The 22,642-nt window shown below is 35.1% G+C and overlaps 1 protein-coding gene across 2 annotated transcripts; it reads right to left on the reverse strand.

Moving 5' to 3' along the window:
• Positions 1-1,201: 1,201 nt before the first annotated feature.
• LOC136774820 (neither inactivation nor afterpotential protein G-like) lies at positions 1,202-22,424 on the reverse strand. 2 transcript variants are annotated; one of them, XM_066729303.1, is made up of 9 exons: positions 22,223-22,424; positions 21,889-22,091; positions 20,630-20,989; positions 19,923-20,093; positions 12,888-13,041; positions 12,685-12,806; positions 11,163-11,346; positions 10,843-11,065; positions 1,202-10,775 (listed from the first exon to the last, which is right to left on the reverse strand). In XM_066729303.1, exons 1-9 carry the CDS (start codon positions 22,341-22,343, stop codon positions 10,652-10,654), a joined length of 1,662 nt encoding a protein of 553 aa, XP_066585400.1. In that variant the 5' UTR covers positions 22,344-22,424; the 3' UTR covers positions 1,202-10,651. The 2 variants fall into 2 exon arrangements, with proteins under 2 accessions (XP_066585400.1, XP_066585401.1); XM_066729304.1 differs by lacking the exon at positions 1,202-10,775 and having other exon boundaries at positions 11,008-11,094.
• Positions 22,425-22,642: the final 218 nt, after the last annotated feature.

A 22,642-nucleotide genomic window follows, 5' to 3' on the forward strand; every position in this document is an offset into this window, starting at 1 on the left:
AATCTCCTATATCACACTGTTAGAAAACAACCTTGTACATTTTCGTTGTAATACAAATGTTCGCTTCATTTAAATAAATATTTCTTTCGAAAAACGCAGAGGTGACTTTGCGATCAGTGGATGGAGCATCGCTCCTCGCGTTTTTCACTAGTGGTCTGTAAACATTCAGCTCTATATAAGAGAATGCCAACTGATACACCCTTACTATTATGGCAGGTAAGTGAATGTTTTTCAATTTACGGTTTTTATTATGTGTCCATGTTCTATATGTATATGTTTTATTGGAATGGTATTTTCTAGTTTGTTTCAGGCAAATGAATGTAAGGCCGAGTCCTACCAAAGTTTAATTAATTAAATTAATATAGTACACGTAACATGATCTGTATCACTAACAACCAGTAACTACTTAAAGTAGTATAGTTCACGTAACGGATACTATACCACTTTAATTAATTATACTTTGGTAGGACTCGGCCTAAGTTTGATAACGTTTAAAGATGAAGAAATGGATATTCACTAAATACAGATGGCCAGATATAATAATAATTGTTGTTACTAAACGACACAGTTGATTTCAGGAATGAGTAATGATATAATGACGCAAAGTGATTGATTAACTAACGTCAAATTGCAGACAAACGGTCAACCTACAATAATTTAAGGATGATGTTACGTAGCAAAATTTTTGTTAAATTTGTTATTTTATTAAATTACTATAAACGAATATTTATTTCCTTAGAATAAAACAATCTTTTGAAGCACATATACAAAACATTGAAGAAATCGACTTTACTGTCGAAACTAACAAACTAATGGCTTAAACGATTCTCACGTAATTGTAAAATTCATTTGATTTCAATGAATATTCGTTTATTTTAAATGAATATTATATCAAAAGTTGTCTTGTTATGACGTATCATCTGACTACGTCATTAATACGTCATCGCAAAGTCTATTTTTGTATTGTACTCCAAATAAAGATTTTTTATGTAATAAAATATTAATTTGTGATTTAAATGATTATCTATATGAATCAACTAGATATTTACTGAAGTTTACAAAATAATGGCATTTCAATGATGTATGACCATTAGATCACAAAAATTCTCAAAAATCCAATCATCTATTCGTTAGTACGCACCGAATGTGTGTTGAAGGGGTTAGACCATTGTAGAAGTTGAAAATGAAACGCGTTCTTTGATATTATTTTTAATGGAAAGAAGGAAAATGATAAAAAACTACCCATAGAGCACCTAGTAGCTTTAAGACAACTTTTAGGTGTCTTTTAGTCAATTGGATGACTAAAAGATGTCTATAAGACAACGTTTAGTCAAGTGTGCTGTATGGGTAATTACTTATGTTATTAAGTATAAATTGAAGTATAGTATACAAAATTTTCATTTAATAATATTACAAAATAACGGCACCAGAGCTATTCTTCTGAAGTATTGATTTTTTCACGGTATGCACCATAACTTTAACAATTTTTAATATTTTCTTTCGAAATTTTAATTACCTCTTTAGAACAACATTTCAAGGTAAACCACGTAGGGAATTTTAATAATATTAATTTTTGAATGAATGGCGTTTATGTAAAGTAAAACTTTCAGTTTTCGACCCAAAAAATGGTAATTATTTGTTTATAAAAAATTGTTTAAGTAATCTATCGAAAATTCCCTACGTTTTTTACTTTGAAATGTAATTAAAATTTTGAAAGAAAATATTGAAAATTGGTGAAGTTATGCTGTGTGCCGTGGAAAAAGTGAATACTTCAAAAGAATAGCTCTATTGGACCTATTTTGGACCATTTTACAATGAAAATTTTGTATACTGCACATCAATAATTGATACCTAATAACATATGTAATTAGTTATTTTTATTTTTCTTCCTTCAAACAAAAAATAAAATGTCAAAGAACGCATTTTATTTTCAACTTTACAATGGTCTAACACCTTAAAGAAAACGCGCATTAATTGGCGATATTTGTATATTTGTTTGGTTGACTTCGATATATGGAAATCTCTAACAAAAAAAAAATATATATATATACTCTTACCATAAGGGTGGATCCACACTAGATCATTTTTGCGCGCGCGAACATTATTCGCTTACTAATATTCTAAAATTCTTTTGTTTTTTATGCATAAAATACTTATAAAGAGTAGAACATAAGTATGCGAATAGCGTTCGTGCGTGCAAAAATACCCTAGTGTGAATCCACCCTAATACATACCATCTTAATACGCACTAAATATGAGCTTAAAGAAAATGTACACTGATTCATGGCGATTCTGTTTTCGTTTGATTGACATGGATATACGTATGTCTCTAACAAATATATGCTTAAGGAGTTACGTGCAGTCAGTAAATTCGAAGAAATCGATTTTTCAATTTTTATATTTCCTAAAAGTACTAACCCTTAGGAATATTTTGCCAAACTTTTATGTTTTTTTAATAAAATTTGCCGATTTACTAAGTTCAAATGTACAGTGCGGTAACGACTTCTACCATTATAACTTATAATTTTAAACGCGATTATCTCAAAACATGATTTGTAAAAACGGTGAGAAAGATTACTACAAAACGTTTCAACATATAGCTTTCAAAAGTCACACATTGTTTTAGGATAAAAATCTTGGCCTTAATCGAAGATTTTTTTATTATCTTGAATAATTTTTTTTCTCAACTAAAAATACCATTATTTTTTTCTTAAAAATTCTATTTTCATTTTTAAAATGTCGCCATTTTGATCTTACTTATTATTTTTGAATGTCCTTCGATGAAGACTGAGAGAAATTATTCTACTTTCGAAATGTATTGCATTTTTGTCCATAGATGATCCAATACCAAGAAATCCTGCTCACCGCTAACATCGTTTCTTAAAAAGCCATCCAGTACGTCACATGTTGACACCACAAAAATTATTTTTATTCTTTGTTAAAATTCATATCTCCTTACTAACTATTACTGCATCATGTATTTTACTTAGATTTCTTTAAATGATGCAGAAATTTTTTTAACAAAATTCCGAAATAGGAGGCTTTTTTGTAAAATAACTGCACGTAACCCCTTAAAGCAAGATATAAGAAATTAAGGTTTATCGAATATTTCTTTGAATGAAATAATCATTTAGCGATTCAAGCTGTTCTCTATTAAAACCAAATAAATATTTATTTAATTCAAATTACTTATTCTTTTATTGTATCGAAATAAATTTGAATTTATTAAATATTTATTTGATAACATTCATTTGATTTAATCGTAGTTGATAAATTAAAAACTTTGAGTCGCTTAGACACATTTTAAGCGTCACTTTCATTAAATTCAAACGATTTTTTTCTCAGTGATACACACATATATATATAAATAATCTGACGCAGAGTCTCGAAGGAGAATAAGCACGAATCTTGAAACTCTTGAAGAGAGAATTCATCGGGAGGTCAAAGGTCGCTCGATTGACCACAATAAGTTACCTCTATAGAAATGCTCCCCTTGCGTTATCTTTATATACATATTTATATATACGCAAACTATGATTTAACGATCGTTCAACGAATAAGACAATCCTTATGCTAGTCACACGTACAAATAGATCACATTCGATATATATTCTCTCTCGATTCGACCATATCGACTCATCTCGAGGAATTCTTCCATTACTGTGCAAGAGTTTCAAGATTCCCACACACGTGATACATATATATTTATATCTCTCTATCCGTGCATAAAATAGTAACCATTTATTAGAGAAAGAAAAAAAAAAATGAAACACAAAATGCTTTATATCGCAACGTTTGTTACGCGGAGAGTGCGACCTTGAGAATGAACGACTGCTCGAGTGTTATCTGCGTTGTAAAAGGTTAACTCGCGTGTGTATATGTGTGGGTCTTTAGCAATTCGTATGGATGCGTATGTGTGCAAAAAAATACGGAAGACACCCGAAAAGACTCCGGATGCACTGGCTCGTTCGATGATCTTGGCGAATTTTTTTTAGGAAAATCTCATGAATTACGAATACGACTATTTAAGAAGTTACCACTGAACGATCGCAAGGATTTTTTAAGGGTAGAAAAAAAGGGAGGGTATGGAGAAGATTTGATGTAGCTTGCGTACGTGGAGGTGGAAGTACATGAAAAGCGCACGCACAACAACACATACACACACGTACACGCGCGCGCGTACCATGTGTAAATAATTACTTGAAATATGTCGAGTTGACTACCCAGTTACTTAATATATTTATATATATATATATATATACAGGGTGTTTTGCGTAAGACGCTCCAGAGCATAGATATAAAATGATGAGTATCTCTTTAACTATAAGAGATATTCAACTTTTTCATATGACCTTTTTGAAAGCAAATAACAAGAGGTTTCGAAAAAGTCCTATGGGTCCTATGCAAAAATTGAATATATTTTATATTTAAAGAGATACGCGTCATTTTGTTTTCATGCTCTGGAGCGCCTTACGCAAAACACCCTGTATAAAGTATCTCATGGATCATATCACGAGATACAACATTGTTTTTAACTACTCTGCCAAGCAGAGATTAAAGGGGGTGGGGGCTTTAAATGGTACCAGTGGATTAGCGTTAATTTTGTTAAAGAATCGTCTCTCCTCGATCCTACAGGAATGCGACGAGAGGTCTCTCTATATGTACGTAATAGTGGAGAAAAAGAGAGAGAGAAAATTGTAGGGAAGGGTAGTCACCACACGGTTTATTCGTTTCATCATTCGTACAAAATTATTCTCATTGATATATATATATATATATATATATATATATATGCACGTATTTCGAGGAGAAACAATGTATACTGTCATGACGAGTCCACTCACGTGCGTGTGTGTACGCGAACGCACATTCGACATACGTTACACGTCCAAGGACACACACACACATACACAAGAAACGAATATACACGCAGGGAAGGAAACGCGAAGGGCAACGTCAATGTAGGGGCTGAGAATGACACATGTACCTATAGATAATCAATGTAGAATTATTATGAATTTAGGATTAGTTTATTATATTACCACGATTTGGGTGATTCGCTGGTGAATACACACGTGTATAATTGTGTAAATGTATCTAGGACTGAGATTGACCGGACACTGTTTTATTTTTTCATTTTTCTTTTTATATAATGATATATTATATATATTTACATTTAATTACTTTTCTTTTCTCTTATCAGTCCGATTTCAAGTCCCTAAATTCAACGTCAATCGATTGGTTATATATATATATACTCGAGTTACCGTGTTTGTTTCTAGAGCTACTGGCAAATGGAAAAATAGCACACAAGAACTAAATGCAATCGTATACACTTTAGAAAAAATTCACTTTTTCTTAATGGAAAATTAACGCGTTGCCTGACTATATATATATATATATATATATATATATATAGGACGGTGCAAAGTTATACACGCGTCTCTTTTCAATCAATGTACATAAAACGATATGTGCTACACGCGCGCGCGCACACACCCACCGTACACGACATGTATTATTAATTGGCGCGACGAGCGTATATTATTATATATATAGGCAAAAAATCACACGTACACACACATAAGAAAAATTCAAGTGCAAGAGAAAAACGTACGCGTATGTATGTACACCATTATAATATCTTGGAGTAGGATAAAATGTTGCATGTTGTTTCCATAATATGTGTTTTACGGATTGAAAATCCCTTTATAAATGTCGTGTGTGACACAGCTTGGCGGCACAAGATATAAGTTTTTGTACCGCGAGTCCCGGAACTCCCCCGGGGCCTCCATAATCATCTCCTCGTTGCACACGTGCACGACTCGAGCTTTCGATCAAACTCACTTGGCAAAATTGAAAAGAAAAAACGACTAAATTCTTCAGAATCGGTCGAGAGACGACGAATGCTTCTTCGCGAGGAGCTTCAAGGTGGTTCGTGAATAAATTTTCGCATTGCTGGATAAAAATTTTTGACTCAAACGAACGCTGCCCACGTGGGACTTTGACGGGGATTCGCGGTGCAAGTGGATTTTCCATTTGAGAAGCTGAAGAGGATGCTGAGGAACGAGACGCGACCTTGAAGAGTCTTCTCGGTGCCACCGATCGTCCTCGGTTTCTCGCACCTTTCGCGTTAGATAAAGAAATATAATGGCAAATGAAGAGTGGATGAATGCGCGTGTGTGTGTGTGTGTGTGTGTGAGTGAGAGGGAGGCTAGTTAAATCAATGTTACATAATCGCATATTTCGCATGGCGTAGGAGCGAAGAGTGTGCTGCACGATCGAGGAAGAGAATCTGTAGCGATCCTAGTACCATTATAACGCGTAGTTGATAGCGATTACACGGTACGTGTAACGCGCACTCGTGCTACGTCATTTAACGACGATGTCGAAGAGTCGAAATGGGCGAAGAGAATTTTCGCAGCGTGGGACATCGATCTCGGGGCGAGCGGCTCGCTTCCGCCGCGACGTATAGTACAAAGTAAACTAATCTTAAGACTCGAACAATTTAACAGAGCAGATCGACGATTTTTCTAAACTTACATAAATAGTACAGGCGCAAAAGGACGAGTTACGATATACGAGTAGAATCGAGGAAGATAAAAGGGGGCGGTCCTGTCGAAACGGACAAACACCAGAGAGACTCTTTAAACTCTTTATTTGCAATTTCCCTGTAACACGATCACGAAGACAGAGCTATAAATAAGAATTGTTGACTCGAAGAGAAAAATAAGATATAAGAAAAAAAAATATAAGAAGGAAAGAAAGTAAGACTGGTGTCGCACTGACAATTTAACCGTTCACTGCCAGTACGGAGATTATTTTTCGGTGGTGATGCCCGTCGAGAGACGCGCGCCATTTGCCGCTAACAATAATAGTAATAATAAAATGCGATAATAATAATTAAATAAATAGAGATAATAGCGTAACCGATCACAATACTTGGTCACAGACTAGTACAAATACTACCTCACACACGACATACAGGGTGCACAGATACGAGAATCTTATAGAGTCACTGTATATAACGCTATATGAACGGTATTTTGCGATGATGGAGAATGAGAGAGAGAGAGAGAGAGAGCGTTTCAGGGGGGAGGTTGTGTGCTTTCGACCAGCGATACCACCCCCCACCGTTTCCTCCCCCCTCGCCATCCCTTTGCGTTCGCCTTTCATCAATCACGTTTCTTTCGTCCTTTTTGGCGAGGAGCCAATCGTGCTTCTTTCTCTCGCCACGCTCACCAATACGATAACGTGCGATTATAGTATATATATATTATATATAGACACTAGATGATGATGATGATAATAATGATGATTCAAGAAGAAATGATAGCAGAGTCAAAGAAAATTTCGAGGGAGGTCGTACTCCCGTGCCACGAGTCCTTCTCTCAGGAATAATGGAAACCAAGTACAAACTACAAAGTATAATAGTGTATAAGATTTAATGCATTAAACAATAATGATGATCAATAATAATCAAGCGATGCAATAGTCGAGTGTACAGTATAGGAACGTTCGGTGTTTTTCTTCTTCTCTTTTTTTTTCTTTCTTTACGTACACCTCACTCGCATCGGTCTTTCTTCGGTTCTATAGTATACATAAATATATATATATATATATATATATATATATATATATCGTCGAAGCACCTGATTTCGCACACTTTCATCGTTTTCCTATTTTTTCTTTTTTCCGTCGGGAATTTATTATTCTAAGATATCGATTCGACATTCGGTATTCTCCGGCTCCGCTGGCTCGTACAAGAGGCGAGACAACACTAGGGAAATTAATAGTGTAGAGTAGGGCTTGGAAATATCTGCACTTTTCAGTTATTTCCTATAGTCATCAAAAGGAATTTCCTATTAGTGACTATAATAAATAATTGAAAACTGCAAATATTTATTATAGTCACTCTTAGCAATATTAATAGCGTAGAGCAGGGTTTTGATAATATTTGCATTTTCCAGTTACTTACTATAATCATCAATAGGAAATTCCTATTAATGACTATAATAATTAATTGAAAACTGCAAATATTTCCGAGTCCTCTTTAACAAAGTAATAGCGTGGAGCAGAGCTTGATAGTATTTGCAATTTTCAGTTATTCGCTATAGTCACTAATAGAAATATCCTATTGATGACTATAGTAAATAATTGAAAACTGCAAACTTTTCCGAGCTTTTGCACAGAATACAAGAAGAGGACACATACCAAGCCTGTAATTGAATACCCGAGTATAAAATTTATATACATATATAACATACGTAATTAAAAGAAAAAGTCTCGCCTCTCGTACCCTTAGATTTTTACCAAAATACACTCCCACCTTTCCGTGATTACCCGGATCATCAATGATCGACGCTACTGTGCAAGGAGACTCTCGGTTGTCTCTGGACGCGTCTGCGGTTCCTCAACGCGCAAATTATTCTTCTCCCCTTCAACAACCCCCCAGAAATTTCTCCGCGAAGCGAATCTACCCACTCGACGAGAGAAAAAGAGTAAAATTTATTCTCAAAAATTCGCGAAGAAGATGCTCGTGACGCGCGATCTACGTCAGAAACTTTATGCTCTATATCGGGACAAACGGGAAACACAAAAAATAAACCGCGCGACGAGGATGATCGTTGGCAACGTGAAAGTATAAACGGATGAAATTTGCACAATCGGTTTATCATCGATTGACAAATTTTCCATTGGTATACGAAACCGATTCTACCTCAAATAAACAAACAAACGTCACGAGCATCCCCCCCCCCCCCCTCCCACAAAAATCCTCGACACTCTGACTAATATAGTCCCTTTCGTTCCCCCCATTTATCACGCATACACACACACACAGACGGAAAAACTCGGAACGCGTGCAATTCCATGAAAAATCTCTCATCGACGAGGACGATGCTCGGTTCGTGGATCCCACGTGACTTCTCGCGCGCTTTCGCGCACAGGAAGGCATCGAGACGCGCGCAAAAGTACGCTTCGACGTCCTGACGTAATATACAATATATATATACACACACACACTGATATATAAATATATACGTAAATAAGGTTTAAGAAGGGACGATTTCGTCGCGTCGTCGTACACATCCAGCATCCCCCCACGGATATCACGATATTACCCCCTCCCCCCACACATACACCGGGACCCGAGTAAATGTAAATAACAATAAAACTACAAATATACAATCCGATTATATTTATTTATTATTTATGTTTCTCTATGCGCTGGACGCGTCTATGTTACACCAATTGCAAATTGATCGATATACTATTTCATATTGATAAACGAAAGAGTACACTCATTTTTTCAATATAAAGCAAAGTATATATATAGATATATGGATATATCTAATTGTAAGAAGTACTTGTTTAGATCTTAAGTAAGCCCCGACCTCGCGGTCCCGCGATGCGACTGTGAGAGAAAGCTAGAAAGCTCTTGGTCGATTTAGAGCGAAAGAAATAAATTAGAAATTCGCTAAATATTTTCGTTCGACGCGCAGCTCGGCCATTTCTCCTCTCCTTCCCTGTCGCCCCGTTTCGAAGAAAGGCAGCAGCGAGGCTACCCCTTTCGGCCAATCAAAAATCATGCGTGGTAGAAAATATGAAAAAAAAAATTCAAAAATAATTAACACCGCGATTCAAGCCTCTTCAACATTTGCTGCGAGCTTCATCGATCATATTATAGAAATTCCAGTAGAATATTGTCGACAGTCGGAGAACCGAAATCGCCGAGAGCTAGTGCGTCGAACTTACGTATAATATGGTTACCAGTTTTGTTTAAGTTGATGAATTAAGTTTACGTTAACGAGATAAGCGAAAAAGGCAAAAAAAAAATGAGGAAGAGAGAGAAAGTGGAGAAGGCCAGTGTGGGATTACTGCCAGGGGAATCCCGGAAGAGCCTGGCGCTTATTAAGCATGGAATGTATCAAGTTGCATTTTTTTTTTTTTTTTTTTTTTTCGGAAATACGAGAGCCACGCCTCCCGCACGTTTATTACAAAATATTTTATTTATATATATTATATATATATATTATATACAAGAGAACCATTGCGAATGAGACGCGCGTGAGGAGACTCGACCGAGTCTCGGTCGTACATTCCTCCTCACCGTGTTTGTGTGATTGTGTGTGTGTGCGAGTCCGTGTGCATGGGCGAATGCGTGATTACGAGCGAGTGCGAGTTTGTGTGTGATTGTGTGAGAGTGAACGAGAGAGAGAAAGAGAAAGCAAAACGAGAGTCGAAACTCTGCCACAACGGGGAACCCCAAGGAGAACTGGGAATGTTTCTTTCCTTCTTCATTCATGGTGAAAAGCACATAGAAAAAATGGTTGACCTTTTTTTCCCTTTTCTCGCAAGGCGAACCTCTGTGGTAGGGCTTCGCACTTTCGTACCGTTGAGTGCAACTCACCCTTTTTGTTTGTATAAAATTAATCGAAATTTAATTAGACTATTAATAACTGTTCGATTACTGTAAAACAAGAAAACTTTACCATTAATTATAAATTACAAAAAATTGAAATTATTGTGTTGTTTTTTTCTTCCAATCTCCATATATGTGTATTTACCGTTCCTACTAAAGGTAAGTTTTTTATCAGGTTTTATACAATAATACGACGTGTACATACAACACTATATATATATACACTTGTCAATTCTTGATGAGATCGGATGCTCTTTCGGCCATACTGATCACAACGGAATTTGGTGTGCCGGAAATTGGCGCTGGCATAATACTGGCGTCGATTACTCTCAATCCTTCGATACCCTTTACTCTGAAAAATGTTAGAAAAAAATGCAATATATAACCCAGACACGTATGAAGATGATCGCTGTACAAACCTGAGATACTCGTCAACCACAGATTCAGGGTCCATTCCCAGTCTGCAGGTACCACCAGGATGATGACTGGTGAGACCTCCCATTCTCATGACGCACTCGGCGTAACGAGGATCCCGATAATCCTGACGCAGATCCCGACATTCCTGGAAGTCTGGCACGTGCACGCTTGCCCCGAATTTCCGAAAGACTCTAGTGGCCAGGATCCGCAGTGCCAGTTTTATTGCTGAGGACAAAGAAAGGATGGATTCTCCACTTAATTGCAGGGTGCACCTTGCTCTTCAGTGTTATTTCCGTGAATTGAATTATACTCGTTTACGTACCTCTGTGCGTGCAGGAAACGTCATAGGGATGTTGAAGATAGGCTGGATCGATGATCGGCGAATCCCGAATGTCCCTCGATCTCAACTTCACGGTACCACGACTCTTCGGCTTCAGGCAGCTTGCCAAGTAGAGGAATCCCTCGTAGGCCGAGTCGTTGTACGATGGGAACATCGATCTGTAAGTCTGACCAGTCTTTTATGTTAACTACTTGATCATCCTACATGGAATAATATATGTATTTCAAAATATAATAAAATCTATATATGAAATTTATTTATTAGTATACGATAATTTTGGCCGAAATATTATATTGAAATATATTTTTATATAGTTTACTCTTCTAAAAATGATATAATGAAAATATAATTATAATTATATTTTTATAAAAAAATTATATCCAATTGTATTTCTATTATGTCTACGAGAAATAAAATTTATGAAAATGTATATGAGGCATTCCATGTCAAATAACCTAACTCAGGTCTCGACCATTTTTAATTTTTTTGATTTTTTTGATTTTTTTTACTCTGTAGAACTTTTGAATAAAAGCTTCTGTGTAAATTTTCAGAGCTTTTCTTTAATCCTTAAGAAAGATACGAATTTTTGAAAATGCAAGTTTTTTAACATTTTCAAAGTTTTAATGATTATTTCTGAAAGAAAAATTAAGATATTTTAATGATCTCGGCATACCATTTTCTTCGTTTTCAATTGAACTTTTCCATAAAATTTTGCGTATTATTTACTTATTTTTTTTATCAAATCAAAGTAAAAATTTTGGTTTTGAAAGTAAATATAATTTTTCATTTTATTGGAAAAATTATCGAAAATTCTAGGATAAAAAACACAATTATTAAAGCTAATGTAGTCAAGGAACGACTTTGGTTTCTTTCGTTATCCTTAAAAAGGAAGAAGGAAATCATATATTTTTAAGTATAAAATTATTATTCTATTAAAAAGAAAAATTTTGTTTCTTCTAATTTTGAGGAAAACAAAAGAACCGAAAATCGTTCCATGATTACATTAGCTTTAATAATTGTGTTTTTTATCATAGAATTTTTCCAAAAAAATGGAAAATTATGTTCACTTTGAAAAGCCAAAATATTTACTTTGATTGGATAAAACAAATATATATATTACGAAAACTTTAATTGAAAACGAAGAAAACGGCATGCCGAACATTCAAATGTCTTAATTGTTCTTTCAGATATATACATTTAAAACCTTGAAAACGTTAAAAATCTTGCATTTTCAAAAAGTCGTATCTTTTTTAAGGACTAATGAAAAGCTCTACAAATTTACACAGAAGCTTTTTTCCAAAAGTTCTATACAGTAAAAAATTTTCAAGAAAATCAAAAATAATCGAGTCTTGAGCTCGGCGATTTGACGTGGAATGCCCTATATGAATAAAATATTACGGCCAATTATCGTATATTTTTGAATGTATTTTATATATTTTAAGATACATATTTTTTTGTATGTGCTCCCTCTTCTTTCCACACCTCCAACCTCCCTCATACTCACCTCCGTATGAATATTAGCCAGCTTCCTCAATAGATTCTCATCCGTCGATCCCATTCCGAACAGAATCACTCCACTATCGTTGTCCCTAGCGAGACCCATCACAGCATTGGTAGCCCACAGTCCTATGGTCAAGATATATGTATACGGGGATCTCGAATCAACGCGAAAAAGCAACGGTAAAATACTGCAGAAACTCCATTTACCGGTTCCTAAGACGATGTAGTTGAAGAGCTGTCGAAATGACTGCATCTTCTTCAGCGTGATGCTGACCGGAGCAATCAGATTGGCAAATATAGGGACGTTGAAATGATCGAAGAGGTTCTTGCCAACTTCCGTTATATTTTTTACCACTGCTATCTGTGAACGATACCTGCTTCTTTATCTATTATACAGGGTGTAACGAAACGACCGCCTTTTCTCGTAACTGGAGGTTCGGGGTGACCATCCAAATGCACGTGTAAAATTTTGTTCGAATCGTTCAAGGGGTTTAAAAGTTATTTCCATTTAAAACTCACCCTTTTTCGGTCCTTTTCGAACGACTTTAACTGTGCATAATAAAGTGGAGAAAGTGAAAAAACAATTGACGAACACCCCACTAGAATGTAAAAATTATCGATCGCGCGCGATAATACATTTGCTATTTATTTCATTAATTTGGCTATTAGATTAATTTTAAAAATAGCAAAATCCTTTTCATTACAATTCCAAATCAATTCAATACAAGTATCATTGACTGAATTGATGGAAAGAGGGAGAAGATAGAATGAAAAGGAAAGTATCAAAAGCTAAGATGTCACGCGACCGCACTGATAATTTAATAGGAAACACATCAAGGCATTTTCTTTCTACAAACGAAGGTAAAAAGAATTATTTAAAATCAATTCATTGATGATAGAAAAAATTAAACTTACCCATTATTGTTCTCCAAGTTCCTTTACACCGAAGTTTTTGAAAAAGCTTCAAACTGGCTCCTCGATGATTTCCAGAATGCACACTTTCATTGATTTTGCATTTAAGAACTCGCGAATTTAAGCAAATTAGGTGTTAACCTACGTTTCTTCAAAACACCGGTTAATTTGACACTTTTTGAACTGTTTGAAGTAGGCTGGAAAGAGAGACACAGAGAGATAGAATAATCAATCATTCGTTTCGACCACTCTTAATCACCCTACTTCAAACAGTTCAAAAGTGTCAAATTCACCAGTGTTTTGAAGAAACGTAGGTTAATACCTAATTTGTTTAAATTCACAAGTTTTTAAATGCAAAATCAGTGATAGTGTGCTTTCTGGAAATCATCGAGGAGCCAGTTTGAAGCTTTTTCAAAAACTTCGATTTAAAGGAACTTGCAGAACATTTAATGGGTGAGTTCAGTTTTCTCCTTCATCAATGTATTGATTTTGAATCATTCCCTTTAGCTTCGTTAGTAGAAAGAGAATGCCCTCATGCATTGTCTATTAAGTTATCATTGCGCTCGCGCGATATCTTAGCTTTTGATACTTTCCTTTACATTGCGTCAACTCGCTCTTTCCATCAAATCAGTCAATGATGCTTGTACTGAATTGAATTGGAATTGTAATATAAAGGATTTTGCTATTTTTAAAATTAATCTAATAGCCAGATTAAAGAAATAAATAGCAAAAGTATTACCGCACGCGATCGATAATTTTTACATTCTAGCTGGGTGCTCATCAATTGTTTTTCACTTTCTCCACTTTCCATAATGCAGTTAACGGGATCCCTCACGCGTGCTTTACCGACAGTACAAATCAATAAACAATTCGTTTAATAAAAGTAAAATGCGAAGCAAATTGCAAAAACGGGCTTCTTTATGACAATGTGCCAATTCTAACGAGTCAATCGAGCTTAAAAAAACTCAAATCGAATGAAGAATAACGCTGTACCACTGTCCCGCGTTCTTGATGTGGAAATAACCAAAAGTAACCTCTCTTCAAGAACGCGGCACAATGGTACAGCGTTATATTTCAACTAATTTGAGTGTTTTTAAGTTCGTTTGACTCGTTAGGACTGGCACATTGTCCAACAAATGCCCGATTGTTCAATTTGCTTCGCATTTGACTTTTATTAACGGGATCCCTCACGCCTACTTTATCGATAGTTCAAGTCAATGAACAATTAGTTTAATAAAATTCAAATGCGAAGCAAATTGAACAATCGTGCATTTGTAGGACAATCTGCCAGTCATAACGAGTCAAACGAACTTAAAACCACTCAAATTAGTTAAAAAATAACGCTGTACCATTGTGCCGCGTTCTTGAAGAGAGGTTACTTTTGGTTATTTCCACTTCAAGAACGCGGGACAGTGGTACAGCATTATTCTTCATCCGATTTGAGTTTTTTTAAGCTCGATTGACTCGTTAGAATTGGCACCTTGTCATAAAGAAGCCCATTTTTGCAATTTGCTTTACATTTTACTTTTATTAAACGAATTGTTTATTAACTTGTACTGTAGGTAAAGCACGCGTGAGGGATCCCGTTAAACGAATTGTTTATTGACTTGAACTGTCGATAAAGTAGGCGTGAGGGATCCCGTTAAAGTTGTTCGAAAAGGACTGAAAAAGGGTGATTTTTAAATAGAAATAACTTTTAAACCTCTTGAACGATTCGAACGAAATTTTACACGTGCACTCAGTTTGTCACCCCGAACCTCCAGTTACGAGAAAAGGCGGTCGTTTCGTTACACCCTGTATATATATATTAGGGTGGTCATAAACAAATTTTCCGGTGCTTTAATGTTAAAAATTATAAAAAAATAGGAACTCTATTTTTTTAGAATTTTTTGAAGCCGTTAACGGGATTCCTCATACGTGCTTTACCGACAGCACAAGTCAATATACAATTCGTTTCATAAAAGTCAAATGCGAAGCAAATTGCAAAAACGGGCTTCTTTATAACAAGGTGCCAATTCTAACGAGTCAATCCAGCTTAAAAAAACTCAAATCGGATGAAGAATAACGCTGTACCACTGTCCCGCGTTCTTGAAATGGAAATAACCAAAAGTAACCTCTCTTCAAGAACGCGGCACAATGGTACAGCGTTATTTTTCAACTAATTTGAGTGTTTTTAAGTTCGTTTGACTCGTTATGACTGGCACATTGTCCTACAAACGCACGATTGTTCAATTTGCTTCGCATTTGAATTTTATTAAACTAATTGTTTGTTGACTTGTACTGTCGGTAAAGCACGCGTGAGGGATCCCGTTAAATAGTGCCGATATCGTTTTTAAAATTAATAACGTGGATTTTTTTAAAACGACATAGCGAAATTATAAATTAATATAGTACTTTGAAAAGTACTTCAGCTATAGTTATAAGAGAATGAAATAAAAAATACATTACTATATTTAGCCTTTGGAGCGCAGGAAAGTCTTATACAAGACGGTCACGAAAAATTTTTACCTGCATGCGTGGGGTTCCTGGGACATTCAGTTAGTACCCCTCTGACATAATTTCATATTTGGCTAATAGATGGCCATTGTTGCATAACTCTTCTCGCTGGTAATATGTCTTCTGCACTAATACTACTTGTGCTCCAAAATCATCTCTACTTGATTTATGCTTTACGTTTAGATCTTTTATCTAAATACTTTATATCGGCTATCGGCTACTACTAGCTTAGTACTAATGTGCTTTATACGTTTATTCCTAAAAATAATGGCTAACACCGAAGAAACCATAATTTGGTCTAGTAACGAATCAGAACCAGATTCTTCTGGTGATGAGCAGGCTATAATAGAGATCAATGATGATGATTATGGTACGGGTACATACTCTTCTAATATCAAATATGATAGATTCTTTTATCCTTCAATGAAGGATTTCAACGGGTCATTTCAGGTTCATGATTCTGTCAGATGTTGCAACCTACATCTTGATTATTTTGAGCTCTTTTTTGAGCATTCTCTCTTCGAAATGATCTAATCTCAAACGAATTTATATCAGGAACAAAACCCTGGACCTTATCGTTTGAATATGAAGGCTTGGGAACCAGTGACGGTCAATGAGCTGCGGGTTTTCTTAGCTCTTACGATCAATATGGGTCATGTTCGAAAGAGTAAATTGGAAAACTATTGGAGTACAGATCCTTTATTATCAACTCCCATTTTCAACACTGTAATGTGTCGAAATAGGTATTTACAAATCCTTTGCTTTTTGCATTTCGCAAATAACGACGAATTGGGGAATCATCCATTGAAAAAAGTGAAAACTGTAATAGATGATCTTCGAGTCAAATTTTCACGTACTATGTCTCCGGGGAAGAATTTATGCATTGACGAAAGCTTAGTGTTCTGGAAAGGACGACTAATGTTCAAGCAATATCTTCCTTTGAAAAGGAACCGCTTTGGAATTAAAGTGTTTGAACTTGTTGATTGCAAATCTGGATTTCTAATTGATTTGATAGTCTACACAGGTTCCACTACTGATTTCAAAAAATGTGGTTTGGGGATTTCCGGAGATATAGTAGCTCATTTCCTTGAGCCGTATTTTCACAAAGGCCATGTAATATATATTGATAATTGGTATCCATTTCCTCAATTAGCTGAATTTTTACATGTTAAGGATACAGGAATGTGCGGTACACTTCGGAAAAATCGGAAAAGCGTACCGAAATTGAACAAATGTCAAGTAGAATTTGCTCACAATGATGTGTGGCTTATTTTGAAATGGATGGACAAGAAAGAGGTTTATAAGATAACTACCGTGCATAAACTTGGATTTAGCTGTACCGTCAAAAAAGACTGGAAAACTGGAGAAAATATCATAAAACCTACGTGTATTTTAGAATATAATCAGAACATGGGGCAGTCGACAATATAAATAGGCAATTGTCTTTGACTGAAACCACTAGAAAGTCCATGAAGTGGTATAGAAAATTTTTCTTTCATTTGGTACATCTATCTTTGGCAATTGCTCACGCATTATATAATCAGCGAGCGGACATTCCACTTTCTTTTCCAAAATTTCGATTGGAAGTAGTAAGGAATATGCTCGGTATTGATTCCAATCGTCATTCATCTATCATCCAATCAAGCAATCTACGATTGACTGATCGACATTTTGCTGTTCCAATTACCAGTGAAGATTCATCAAAGGCTCTCCAACGTGTGTGTAAACTTTGTACAATATCGAATAAAAAACGCCGTTTCAGATTTTGAATGCGACGTATGTCATGAAACACTCTGCCTTACACCATGCTTCCATGTATATCACACAAATTTGCATCTACCATAATAATGAAATTCATAAGAAAATAAAAAAAACGGTCCCTGTGCAAAAAGGGTAGTTTCTTGAGGTAGAAATAAAAAATATTATTATTATCGTCTTCTCCACTCCCGAAAACCCCCATATAAACATTAATTTTAAATTTCAAACATTTCTAAATTTTCTCCAATGTTAGCCGCCGGAACGTCTTGTATAAGACGCTATTTCAGATAGCTGTTTTTTGGGGCTTAACATAAATAAATATAAATCAATATTGCTGCTTTTCAAAGGATAAAAATGTCGTCAAAACCCCGGCGTTCTAAAGGTTAAGTAACTTATTTGAAAATCTTTTCAAAGCACTATATTAATTTCTAATTTCCCTAAGTCGTTTTCCATAAATACATAGTTTTAAGCTTAAAAACGATATCGGCACAATTTTTAACGGCTTCAAAAAAATCTAAAAACTTAGGGGGTCTCTTTTTTTCATAATTTTTGATAAATTGAAAACCTATTCGAATTTTGATTTACATCCAACCTCAAAAAAATAGAAAAAACACGCTTTTTAATATTAAAAACGATATCGGCACCATTTAATGGCTTCAAAAAAATATAAAAAAATAGAGCTCTTATTTTTTCATCATTTTCCACAAATTGAAATCACTGAATTTTTTTTTTGTACAGCCATCTTAATATATATATTGTACATATTATAGCGGTCTTTATGTTTGCGAAAGTTTGATTTTAAATAGGAGGAACCGTTCATTTTGTTCCAATTGCTAAAAAAATAAAATGTGCCAAAGCGCATTTCAATGGCTCAATATTAGGACGTGCCCCTGGCTCCCCCATTTTTCTCATTTAAATAACATAGGTTTTTGACAGATTTTGATATTATTTTTTTCCTCGGAGTATCGATTACCTTTATAAGTTTTCGACCATGATAATCTGTCCAATATAGTTCATAATATTTGTAGAAAATTTATGTGAATTTTCGGATAAAACCATAAGAGGTGCCACGTCCTTGAGATCACCCCTAAAACTTGGGCGTCAAGAAAATACTTCCAAATTATCTTCTTGAATTTGAGAAATTTTAATATTTTCATAAGGACTAAACTGTCTCGTATTGATCTGCTTAATTGATGTAAAGGCTTATTTTTGGTCTTTGTTAGGCTATTATAGTTTCTCCAAAAAATCTTCTACATTTATAGAAATATTTGTTCCCCCTTGGTCTCAAATAACTCGTTGATGTTTGGCCCAGTGGCGCAAAGGCTCCCTTTCTCAAAATTGTTGATGAGAAATAAAATATAATCATTAATATCCGATTTTTATGTGTTATTTTTTACTCCCAAAAATAAACTACGTCAATTAAGGAGATCAATACGAGTCAATATAATCCTTATGAAAATATTAAAATTTCTAAAATTCTAGAAGATAATTTGGAAGTATTTTTTCGACGCTTAAGTTTTAGGGTTGACTTCAAGGACGTGGGGCCCCTTTTGGATGTATCCGAAAATTCACACAAATTTTCTACAAATACTATGACTTATATTGCACAGTTTATCATGGTCGAAAACTTATAAAGGTGATCGATACTCCGAGGTAAAATATAATACCAAAATCTGTGTCATAATCCAATGTTATTTAAACGTATAGAAAATGGAGGTGCTAGGGGCACGTTAAAATTTAGACATTGAGATGCAGTTTGGAAAATCTTATTTTTTTAGCATTTAAAAAAATGAATGGGCCCTGCTATAAAAAATCAAAATTTCTCAAAATAAGGACCATCAAAATATACATATAACGCGAGATTGCTCTTATTATACTCTCTAAACCCGAATAAGTGAAGGCATTCTTCACTTTTGAATAAGTGAAAATCACTTTTGAAAAAGTGAAACTTTTATCCAAATGGTGACCATTATTCTATTCACTTATTCTAAGTGAACGATTTTAGACTTATCGAATAAGTGTATATACACTTACAATAAGTGAAATTTCACTTATTGAGATTTAGAGAGTACATACCTGGTGCTTCTCCAATTCCTCCGCAGGTCCAATACCGGATATCAAAAGCAACTGTGGCGTATTAAAAGCGCCAGCGCAAAGAATCACGTCTCTGTTCACACCGATCCTCCCTCGAGATCCATTCTTGAACATCAGTTCGACCCCAGTCGCCCTTGAATCCTTCGTTTCAATCTGTAATATCGTCAAATTATCCGATCCTAGGGACCGGTGTAAGATTGAAGAATTCAGGGCTAGAAACCTCAGAATTTAAAGATAAAAAAACAGAAATCATCCTACATAAACACCAATTCCATGTGAAGGTGATAAATTATCATATAATTTATCTAGTTTTACTTCAGTAATGTCTTCATTTCGAGTTCCCGGACATAAACACCAGTTTTTGTCTTCAAATTTTGAGGTTTCTAGCCTTGAATTTTTCCATCTTACAGCGGCCCCTAGGAGCCAATGTATTAACTCAAAATTCATTGTAGCCAACCTAATAGCTTCGAGATAAACATCCAGTATTTACATACTTCTTGTTTAAATACATACGAAAAATATAATTTGGAAAGTAATAAGTCCAGCATCTTTCCGACAAATCCGCAAACACAGCTGCTTCGCGTGAAATTTGCATTTTTGCTACCGAGTCGGTAGGTTGGTTGCAATGAATTTCGAGTGAATACATCTAATGTCACTAGTGTCCATCGATAGAAAACGATTTATCATACTTTGGTCGCGAGAGTTTCCATCGAGATGTGAAGGTTCCGTCTGTTCCAAGCTTTCTGAAGATAAGCGTGATAGGTGCTCCACCTAACGCCATTGGAGAAGGTGCTGGCAGCTCTTTGCAGAGTTACGTTGGCCGAACCGAGGGTACTCTCGGCCGCAGCGAAAGCCTTCACAAGGTACTCCTCGGTGGAGGTTAGGGTCGCTTTCATGCTGTCCGAAACTCTGCTAAAGTAGGGCGCTAGATCTGCGTGCGACCATCCCTTTGGCCAATTTTTGTAGTCCTCTGGTTTTCCGAACGAGTGCACCAGATAGTTCATTTGGCCACTGCCTCCCAAACCCTTCCCCCTTGGCAGTGATTGTTTCTGCACACGGTAAATATATGTATGTTAAACTGTGTTGAATTTTTTATATTTTTCTTCTTCACTCCGGTTCCAAAAATCGTTAATGTGGATAGAAAAAACTACTTTTCAACATTTTCAGCTGAATAATAAATTTGTTAGAACTGCCTCAATCAACATTTATGTTAATTTTACATAAAAATTTATTTGTCACTGAAATTATAGAAAATATCAAGTTTTTGCTAAGATTCTTTTAGAAAACAAATGAAGAGAGGCATAGAAAAGGTTATAAAAAGAAAATTGATATCTGTTATAATTTCCGAATTAAATTAATTTTTATGTTCGACCTCTGGTGCGCCTTCGGTGATACACCCGTATATTATATGGAATGAGACTGTTATAATACTTTTTGTATTGAGTTAAAATTTTTATGAGAACTCATTTGATCGATCTAATTTAAGGTTTTTTTTCACTAGAGCGTCAAATTTTGTTTTTTTTAAGTTCCTGGAACCCTAAAACATAGTAATTTCTACGTAAAAATTAATTTATCTCCGAAATTATAACAGATATCAATTTTCATTACATAACCTTTTCTTTGCCTCTCTTCATTTACTTTCTAAACGGTTCTTAGCAATAACTTGATCTTTTATAATTTCGGAGATAAATGAATTTTTATGTAAATTTTACATAAATGTTGATTGAGGTAGTTTAAAAAAATTTTGCATTGAGCCGAAAATTTTGGATAGTTGTTTTATCCATCCAAATTAACGATTTTCGGGCCTGGAGTAAAAAAATCAGGACAGTCTAATATATATATATATATATATATATATATATTTATTAGTGAAAATATTTTTATTTTTCTCAGGTATTCTTCCTACGTCTAAAGAGTATATCATGTGTCATGACATTTTTCTCATTACTCTATCTTGTAATCCTCTGGAGGAGTATAACTGAGACTCGGTTTTGTAGTTCCAATCGACCTCGGAACCTTGCAATAATGGCGCAGCTAAAGGTATAGCTGACCACCAACCAAAATATCCACCTGCCTCTACCAGCAATACTGTCACGTTCGATCTCTCGGATAGGCGTGATGCAATCACGCAGCCAGATGTCCCGGCGCCTACTGTAATTTCAATCCATATATATATTTGTGTGTGTTATACCCCTATTATTTTCTTAATTTTTAATTTCTGTAGAATTTCACGATATTCTCTTATATGAATGTGTAATGTTTTTTATTTTTATTCTACTTACTAATTATATAATCGTAGGTTTGTTCCGCATAATCTATTATGCTGATGGGCTTTTTGAAGTAGCAGTGATAAAACAGGGATACGAGCAAGACCATGCAAGAAACCAAAATGTAATTCCACATATCTTTTTCTTGTTTTTTTCATGTAAACTTTAGACAACTACAGGTATTTTATTGGAGTTACCATGTAACGCACCATCTGCAATTGAGCAACGTAGCGGAATTACAATATTAAATTAACGAGGTTCTTGTCAATCGATATTCTTCTATAGATTTCAGCAGTTGGTTTCAAGCTACGCGCGCCTTACAGAAAACATTCAGTGGCTCCATTTAACGGATGTTTCAGGAATTTCTTAAGAAAGTAACGAGTGATAATATCGGTGAGTTAGGGAATGACTTTAACGATATTCTCCATTGCAATA

Source organism: Prorops nasuta, unplaced genomic scaffold (assembly GCF_024137725.1).
Source record: "Prorops nasuta isolate Cenicafe-Biocafe unplaced genomic scaffold, Cenicafe_Pnas_1.2 PNAS00007, whole genome shotgun sequence".
In the NCBI taxonomy this organism is placed as follows: Eukaryota; Metazoa; Arthropoda; class Insecta; order Hymenoptera; family Bethylidae; genus Prorops; species Prorops nasuta.

What these genes read in the sequence shown, in the direction of transcription:
- LOC136774820 (XM_066729303.1), bottom strand. Translation starts at nt 22,343, where the DNA reads ATGTGGAATTACATTTTGGTTTCTTGCATGGTCTTGCTCGTATCCCTG. An exon ending in TGGCTAATATTCATACGGAG is followed by an intron (nt 11,347 to 12,684) that starts GTGAGTATGAGG and finishes AAGACTGGTCAG; the next exon opens with ACTTACAGATCGATGTTCCC. An exon ending in GTGGTTGACGAGTATCTCAG is followed by an intron (nt 10,776 to 10,842) that starts GTTTGTACAGCG and finishes AACATTTTTCAG; the next exon opens with AGTAAAGGGTATCGAAGGAT.